This window comes from Hipposideros armiger, unplaced genomic scaffold, assembly GCF_001890085.2.
Source record: "Hipposideros armiger isolate ML-2016 unplaced genomic scaffold, ASM189008v1 scaffold_349, whole genome shotgun sequence".
NCBI classification, from domain to species: Eukaryota; Metazoa; Chordata; class Mammalia; order Chiroptera; family Hipposideridae; genus Hipposideros; species Hipposideros armiger.
This window is the reverse complement of record NW_017731699.1, coordinates 1,395,778-1,405,068: the sequence shown is the minus strand read 5'-3', so window position 1 is coordinate 1,405,068 and position 9,291 is coordinate 1,395,778. Positions and strand designations below refer to the sequence as shown.

Here is a 9,291-nt window from a genome sequence, read left to right as displayed (position 1 = left end):
ATACTAACTATAGGTGTTTGTAGACGATAGTCTTCATAGCTCAATGTTGGCCCCTGGCTAAATTTTTTTCTAGTTTGCAGGTGTCATGTCCTGAATCTATGTCCTGATGAGATGTTTGAGTGCTCCAGTAGTAATACGCACCTCATTCTTAATAAGAGGTATTGAGACTGAGTCCTATCAGGGGCCTTCTTCTCCCATAGTTACGTCTTATTACAAAGACTGAAACTCCCTGGGCTTCAGTCTCCCAACGCTAACTGGAAGAGGTTGGGTTAGTTACTAAGTTTCCACTTAGAGCAAAATAATCTATAATTCAAGTAATATTTTTCTATAAACACAATAGTGTTTTCTTCACTAAGAGGAACATGATCTATGTCACCATCATATAAGGAGCATATCTATTCATAGACTGATCAGTGGCTGAGTTTAGGAAGAGCATCAAATATCTCAAGACATAAATATGTTAAGGTTTTGTTTTGTTTACCCTTTCTTTTCTGAGGAATTGAGTCCATTAAGGTATTTCATGCTGAGCCAGTATATGCATTACTTTTAGACAGTATGCTTAAAATAAAGGAGAGGACTTTATTTGATACCTTTATTTATATGTAAAACAGCGTACCATTCATGAGATATGAAAAACTCGTCAGATAGAAACCAGAGTATATCTATTTTCACTACAAAATATTGCATTATATAAAGCAACAGAGACACAAAAAAACCCTGAAAAAGACTAAAATCTTTGGATAGCAGATGTGGGGTTTTTTTTTGTTTTTTGTTTTGTTTTGTTTTGTTTCCCCTTGTTTCTAAAATACACTCCTTGTTTTAAGAGTTTCACAGCTGAGAACATGAAACATTTTCAGGTTATAGACTTTTCTTTTTGGTTGTCACAGAAGAAAGTAGTTTTGAATTCTTTTTTTTTTTTTTAGGAAAATAACTTAATTTCCTAAAATCATCCCACGCACAAACATCACACACACCCCCATACACAAAGAAGCTACTCTCCTTATAAACAGTGTGTAAAGTACTTTTCAGACATAACTACAGATAAGAATAACAACACTTACTTTTTATAAAAAACTATAATAGTGAAGTGCTAGTGTTGCTGATCTCACAACAAAAGAACCTTTCAAGAACAAACATCTTAATATATAAAATATGTTTAGAAACAGGGAGAAGTAGGGAATTTGTTATACAAGTGCAATATAATTAGAGCAAAACAGAAAGACCACAGTATAATCTCAACAAACACGTAAAAAGTTAGACATAATTATTCCACAGGAAAAAGTGTAAACACTTGACTATAAATAAATTGGCACAGAGTATCCAAAGTAACATTATCACCACTCTGAAAAATAAATGTCTTGGAAAAAATACTCTACTCCTTCTAACATAAATAAAAATAGGTTGTCTTTTTCTAACTGCACCTATGGGTCCACATGGTTAAGGTCACAAATAGATGTTTTTGGATATATAAAGGGGCACTTCGCCTGAAACAGCAATCAGATATTACGTTTTCCATTTGAATATGGATGTTCCTGTCTAATTAGTGTCATACCTGGGGGTTCAAACCTCACCAAGCTCAAATCTCCCACAAAGTGTTTGTTTTCAATGTATCTTCTTAACCTTACCAAATATGCAGAGCTTGTCTGTGGTGTTTGGATTCTAATCTAAGCTTGCTTTCTTTTCACAACAGTTCTGAAAGTTCCCTGTCCCACTTTCATATGCCGAAAATCTCCACACTAGAAGAGGTTCCCTCCGCTCCCCTCCCCACTCTGAATGTTTGGTGATTCGTCAATTAGGAGGAAAAAAAATCCATATCGTCTAAAGTTATGAACCTATACTCCAAGCCTCTGCCTCCATTTTTTCAAAACATGAAGAGCTGTGGGAGATAAAATCCGAGAACCCAGTCTCCAGTGAGCTCAAGCAACCACCCTTACGGGGACCCTAACCCATGGAGGGGGGCCTGGATGAGGCTTATCTCGGGTGCCTCCAGGAGGTCCACCGGCCTGGAATGTACCCCTTGCAAGCTGCGGGGCTCGCCAGACATCCCTACGTTCCAGAGTCGGAAACCTTTCAAGGTCGCCCTGCTGATCCGAGAGAACGCAACAGCCTGAGAGCTTCTTGCCCCGTCCAGGTCTCCCACTGGGCGGCTGCCTCCTCCGCCAGCCCCGCCGCAGCCTCCGGGTCCGGTCGCAGTCCCCGACACCCGGACCCGCGGCCTCCAGGAGCGCGCCCGGCCCTACACGTCCAGGACATGGTTGAGATAGGAGATGTAGCAGATGGCCAGGCGCAGGATCTCGATCTTGGAGAGCTTCTTGTCCGGGGGCAGCGTGGGCAGCAGCTTGCGGAGCTCGGCGAAGGCCAAGTTGAAGGCTTCCACGCGGATGCGCTCGCGGGTGGCATGGGCTGAGCGGTACTTGGCCGTGGCGCGCCGGCGGCGGCGCTTCTCCTCGCGGCTCAGCTGCTGCGGGTGAGGGTAAAGCGCCGCCCGGCTGCCGCCCTTGCCGTCGCCCTCGGCCTCTTCCACCGGCTCCAGGTCCGACACGTTGCCGAGCACCTTGGTGTCCGCGCCGCCCAACGACTCCGGGTCCGAGTGCGCCGAGCTGGGGTGGTCCGAGTCGGCGGCTTGGTCCGGACTCAGCATCATTTTGGAGGCTGATGGGGAGTCAGAAAAGCAATCAATAAAAGGCATCAGGTTCTTTCGATCTGAGCAGGAGCGGGCGACGGCCTACAGCGCCGGGCCTCGCCGAGTCTGGGTCCCCGCCTCACACCAGGCCGGCGCGCTCAGCGGGGCTGGTCCTGCGGCGGGGGAGCGCACCAGAGCCGGCGAGGACTTGTCTTGCTTGGCCAAGCCGCATCCTGGACGTGACACCTCGGCCTGCAGGAGGCTCGGCCCGGTCTGTGGTCCTGGCCCGGTAGATGACCGCAGGCCTGCGAGGCCTGGGTGTTGTGCCCCCTCCGGCCATGTACCGACTCTGCCATTCTGCCTCGCTCACTTCTTCCCCCACAAACAATTGACTCCGAAGGACGAACACATCTGGGTTTTACGGGGGGCGGGGATCCCTCCCGGAGGCCCTTGGACGTGGCAGCGGGAGTGCCACGGCGCCCGCGGGCCTCACGCTGGTCTGGGGCGCCGAAGAGGACCTGGCCCTGAGCAAAGACAGGGAGCAGGCGGCTGGGAACGCGAAGGTTTCCTGGTCCCCTCGCACTCCTCCGAAATCATAAAGAAATGACTAAACAAACGTGGAGGCTCCTTTCAACACAACACTGGTTCCTGAGCCTTTGCAGGCGTCCGAAGCACCATCTGTCACGCGGACAGCCTCACACGCCGGGGACCCAGGGACGCGGCGGCCAGGGATGAAACAATGCGCCCGGCAGCTTGCCGACCACCTCGCGGGAAAACGCCGGAGGCCGCGGCGCTGGGGGAGGAGAGGCTCGGGGAGGAGAGGCTGGGGGAGGCAGGGCAGGGCCTCGGGGCCGGAGGAGGCGGACGCCGCGCGGGATGCTCGGGCCTGAGCTGCACCTCCGCCCGCAAAGTTTGGATGCTCGTGGGGCCGGAGTCGGGAACCCGCAGTTCCCTGGGCGGCGTGGCCAAGGCCGAGCTGGCCTGTTCCCAGCTGTCTTCTAACGACGGGCCTCCTGGGTAGGTCGCCTCGCCCTGCTCCTCCCGGGCGCCTAGAGGACGAACCCCGACTACGCTCCTTTTGGAATGGGGCGGCCTATGATCACCGGGCTCCGGGGAGCTTGGGGCTTCTAGAGAGAGACCCGCAGGAGGGGAAGGCACCAGCGGGGGCCGCGCGCACCGACCACGGGCGCCCGGAGCGAGGACCAGCCTTCGAGCCCGGGACCCCTAAGCGTGCAGCCCGAGCGACGTCGCCGCGGGAGAAATCCGCGTTGGCGCGTGCAGGAGGGTTTGCTTCCAGAGAGACAAAAGCGGGGATGTGTGATCCACTCCTAGCACCGTGCTCACTGGCTTAGGAGAGAATTTGGCTTTCATTTCCCTGTGAGGAAAACGGGTCCTCTAAGGCAAAAGAAAAACAAATGCTCCAGGTGAACTACATGCGAATCCCTACGGGCTCTCCATGGATATGTTTATAAGCAGAACTCCTTGCACCTAAACAGCCGGCTGGAAAAAGGGCATAAATAAATACGCGGGTAATGGAACATCACGACAAGAAACTACGTAGTTATAGTTCAGGGAAAAAGTTCCTGGGTTGCACTCCAAGCACGTTAAAAACTCCTCAAGATACCTTTTTAAATATTTATAAATAGCACGTCGTGTTTGCATTTTATTTCTTTAACAATTAACCGAAATGCATCTGTCAATGTAATATGAACAATCTAACTTGGTTCCAAGCTGGAGGGAAAAATTGTTTAAAGGAGCCTTACCTTGCAGAAGCCTTTTCGATAATCTTTTCTCCAATCTTCTAGAGTTAAAATTCCAGGGAATCGCGGGGGAGAAATTCCGAAATATATTAAAAGCAACAAATATTTATTACATTCAAATATGAAAAAGCAGCTGTCATCTCGCCGGTGTCCACAGCGAGGGACGATAATCTCTCAGGATGTGGACGATATGAACGATCGTTCACTTAGTTGATAGATCAAAAACGCCTTTTCCTTTTAATTGTTAAACATTTCGGGAAATTCGTTGTTGATTTTCCCCCCCCTAAACGATGTGTCGAAAAGTCTCGTCTCCAGGTCTCTATAAATAACAAAAGAGATGCAGAGATAAATACTATCACATCAAAGGATTGATTCCTCCACTTTCTAACAGTGAACAATCAATGAGAAAGATGGTTAAGATAAGATTTAGCTCCTGTAGGATTCCTTTTTCCTTCCTTTAATAAGGCAGAGCAGAAACTGGGAAGTGCAGGCAGAGATGCGATCTTGCTCAGAAGTGATTTTTTTTTTTTTAGATAAGGCTTTGTTCAGCTGATGTCTCCCCAGTTCCCAGGAACACAATACTGTAACTGGGGGCTAAGCTTGCCTCTTCCTCTCCCCTCATTTACTGTATGTTGTATAAACAGACACCTATTTCCAGTTTTGAAGTCTTTGAAGGCTTGGTTACATCTCCCAACCCCAACCCCCCACCCCGGCCTTTCTTTACCTTGTAGCAAAATACACACAGCCAGTAGCTTGGAGATGCTAGGAGAAAGGTTGGTGAAAAGTGAACGCCTCCGGGAGGAACAGTGTGACAGGGAAGAGGAAGGAGAAAGAAGGGAGAGGGTGAGGGAACCGCGAGGCAGAGGTGCGAGAGGCTTCTTGGCTCTCCTGGTACCAATTGATTCAGCCTGGAGATGGTGGAAGAGACACAGGCTTAAGAAGGGGGATGGAATTTTTTTCCCCCTAAATTGATATTTAATGGGAAATCCTATTGGACAGAAACCTGGACATGAGTCACTTAATTGGACTTGACATCTGTCACAGTGTTGGAGTTTTCACAGCCCAAATATTTTAGCAGATCACATTCCCACTGAATTTGTGCCATAAAATATAACAGTTGAAAGCAGCGCATGACAGAAACCTTAGACTCTAAGCAGAGTATCTAGCCATAATCAGATGATTTCTTTTTCAGATTATTGATGCAGTCTTTAAGTGCAAAGAAACAACATATTGACCATGGAAAAATTCTCCTGGTGTATTATGAAACCAGCACCTTCCCTTAATGTTTAGGAAATATTTCTGTCTAGAACATGGAAACATAGACTATATGTGGTGCTTCCATAAGCATAGTCAGATATGCACCAGCTAACATTTCTTAGGGATGACACACATTTTAAAAAGGCACTTCAACAAGGCTTAATTAAGTATATTCCTATCTTTGAAAGATATCCTGCCCCTGGGCTAATTTTCCAATATATGATGAAAACCTTTCAATCGATTAAGTCCTTGGACATGGGAACAGAGTCCAGGTATTGTACTTTCTGGGGTCACTATATGAGAGCATTCTACTATCTCAAAGACGTTTGCTTTTCACTCACCCACTCATGCAATGTAAAGTATAGCACATGGCATGTGTTGATCATTGCAGCTCATTTCTGCTTATTTTCACCTGCGACTCTTTCACTGTGTGGTAGCGCATGGGGCTAGGATGTAAACACATACAAATCACGAGTGTATTCCAGCACGTCATGCTTTTGCCTTACATGACCCTGTGGCTCTGAATTTACATTTCTTATAACAAAAGGAGGAAATCCAGTTCAATTATTTTGCCACTTTATAGAGATATTGTTAGCCATCGTTAATGACATATGATTCACCATCATTGTAGCTTTTTGTGATTATGCAAGCTTAAAAAAAATTAAAAAGTATTTACTCCAGACCTCCCCAATGCCAGGGGGAATATTTATGGCGAGAGGAGCCCTCTCTTTCCCTCCTTGGTCAATTTTGCCCTAAAAACAGGTCTTATCATCAGGGGAGGGGGCTGATCAGCCCACCCCTGGGGGTGACTCTCTGGGTTCCTCCTGGCTGCCAGGAGTCCTGTGTGCACACAGTTTTCATCCAATGGGTGATTCCTGTATGAGAATGGGGGTGAGGGTGGAGGGGAGCAGGCGTGCCTCCGCAGGAAATGGGCGCTGACACTTTCCAGCCTTGCCTCTGCCCAGCCAGCACAGAAGGACATGGATGTGGGGGCAGGAGCCAGCCACACTCAGGTGGCAATGGAAAGTGAGTGGATGAACTCTCCAAGGTAGTGAACATGAAGGGAGAAGGCAGGTTTCCCCCATCTGGTGGGGAGCAGCCAACACTACGCATTCACACACAGCTGGAAGTGTGCACACAGACGTGTCCTCAGATAACTGTACCCTTCACCCCTATTTCTCACGTGAGCTGGCCGACTCTAAGGCACCACTACATGTTAAGACCAACAGGTTGAAAGACCTGGTGGATCTAATCATCATAGCTCACGAGGCAACTGCTAGGGTGGGAAGCAACCAGCTTCTCTGATTACCCTGGTGTTGGGGGAACAAGGGGGAAATGGGGGGACATACCAGGGCACGTTAGATTCTGCTGTGGTGTGTGTGGATCCAGACATATTCTCTTTTCCATTCAGGCTTCCCGATGCCATGCTTACAGCCTGCATGTCCATACATTATACACCGGTAAACCTGTACAAGCAGGTACACACTCAGACCCACATATGGTCACTCCCCTAGACACGCAGTCATGGTCACAAGCATGAATTCACACTCACACACATGCAGTTTCTTTTCCAGGAAAGCCTCCCTGCCCCTGCTGCCACCTTTGCCTTTTCTAAGACCTCCCTGGCACAGATGGTCCCTCCTTCTGTGCTCTGTAAGCCCTCTTTTCATATCTCCCTTAGAGACTCTATTGTGTGCCTTGATTCTTGGCTTCCACACTTGTGTGTCCCACTAGACTGTTACCCTGCCAGGGGAGGTTGGTAGCTCATATCCTCAGCACCGATGTCTGAGTTTGACACATTGTAAGCACTCATTATATTTATGGTAAATGACTTCCTGTGTATACAGGCACCCAGGATATTTGTAAACAGAAACACTTCCACCTAAAAACACATATGGATTCCATTGTACCAGTTTGTCCTCCTATAAAAGTGAGGACAACACTGCTGCTCTACTCACTTCACAGGCTGGTTATGAGACTCACTGTATGTGAAAGCATACACCAAACAAACAGAATATTAGGAGGACTATTAAATAATACTATTGAATCAATGGGCACGTGGTAAGCAGTGATTGAGAAAGCCAGACTTTCTGGCTGTATCACATGCTAGCTGTGTGAATTTAAGGAAGCTACTTAGCCTTTCTGGACCTCAGTTACTATCTGTAAAATGGGAATGTCAAAAGTATGTTATGTTGTTATGTCATATGTTTTTGCCAAAGATGAACCAGATAACCTGTGTAAAGTGCTTAAACGAATGCCTAGAATTCATGCTCAATAAGTGTTGGCTATTGATATTGTTAATATTATTGTTTTTATTCAATGTAAATACATATTGAGAGCCAGAAAGATAAATAAAATTACATGAAATATAAACATGCCCAGCATAGTCACCCAGATTGTGTGTGTGTGTGTGTGTGTGTGTGTGTGTGTGTGCTCGCGTGCGCGCCTAGACACAAGGTCATGGTCCCAAGCATGGATTTACACTCACACACATGCATTCTCACACACATTACACAGATTTACTCATTTTGTCTTCACTACGAAGCTATGAGGTAGGTGCTGTTGTATTCCCAATTTGTCCTACAAGGAAACTGAGACACAGAGAAGATGTTACTCTATTCAAGTTCGCATAGCTAATAAATTATGGGGACCACATGTAGATAGAGGTGGTCTAAATTCAGAAACTGCCACCACTATGCACTATCGGTTCTATGATCATGATTAGCTACACATACATTCATGCAGGAGAATTCTTCACCACATGAAATGCAAGTTTTGAGGGAGAAATATACAGACACACAAAACAATCGCCACCTTTTGTATTCAGAGGTGGTCAGTGAGAATCAATCCAGTTTTCAATACTGTGTAGGCAATATTTTGCCAGACGCTGTTGGACAACAGTCTTTATAATTATTTATTAATTCTACTGCACAGCTGTTTCCAATCCATTTTCTTAAATTTTGTACCCTATTGGTAAAAATTTTGATCATACATACCCAGTGTATGTATGCTTATTAACAAACTTTATACATGTACTCCTGTGCTAGCATAGTCTATCATTATAAAGCATACACACAAAGACATTTTAAAATGATAAACAGCAAATTAATAATATTTATAAAATAATTTCATTTATTAACCTACAAAAACCTATTTATAGCACGAGGTATTATTGATAATATTATAGTTTCTGAGAGCAGTGATCTTAATTTTATTACAATCATTGTTTAACCCTTGGTGATAGCATAATGTCATCCTCTGATCTTATGCTCAGCTTATGTAGAACCTAGTTTTCATGGCTAATGTAGCAGAAAAAGATGTTATGCAAAATTTCAAAGGTCCAAGTAGAAGTTCATCATCGATTCTATTAACTAAATTATGATTCTCATTTTTCTATCTTATCTACCAAATGTGCCAAAGTTTTGTTGAAATTTGGTTAGCAAAATCTAATGTGAAATAGTTATTCTTTTTAACAAATGGGTTCAAGATCCTGAAAACATTTATTTGAGAATGTTTTTTAACAGTTTAGAAATTGTTTATTTCCAAGTGTTTTAAGTGTTCAGATATATTTTAATAAATGGCATATTTCCATTATTTGGAGCAGCAAAAATCACATAACAATAGAAAAATTTCCAAATATTTAGTTTTTAA

At 45.4% G+C, this 9,291-nt stretch overlaps 1 protein-coding gene across 2 annotated transcripts; it reads right to left on the bottom strand.

The window, feature by feature from the left end:
* Nucleotides 1–565: 565 nt before the first annotated feature.
* Nucleotides 566–7,919, bottom strand: NHLH2 (nescient helix-loop-helix 2). 2 transcript variants are annotated; one of them, XM_019661448.1, is made up of 3 exons: nucleotides 5,108–7,919; nucleotides 4,387–4,702; nucleotides 566–3,147 (listed from the first exon to the last, which is right to left on the bottom strand). In XM_019661448.1, the coding sequence occupies exon 3, from the start codon at nucleotides 2,687–2,689 to the stop codon at nucleotides 2,237–2,239; it is 453 nt and encodes a 150-aa protein (XP_019516993.1). In that variant the 5' UTR covers nucleotides 2,690–3,147; nucleotides 4,387–4,702; nucleotides 5,108–7,919; the 3' UTR covers nucleotides 566–2,236. The 2 variants fall into 2 exon arrangements, with proteins under 2 accessions (XP_019516993.1, XP_019516994.1); XM_019661449.1 differs by having other exon boundaries at nucleotides 566–2,652; nucleotides 4,387–7,919.
* Between the last annotated feature and the right edge of the window lie 1,372 nt (nucleotides 7,920–9,291).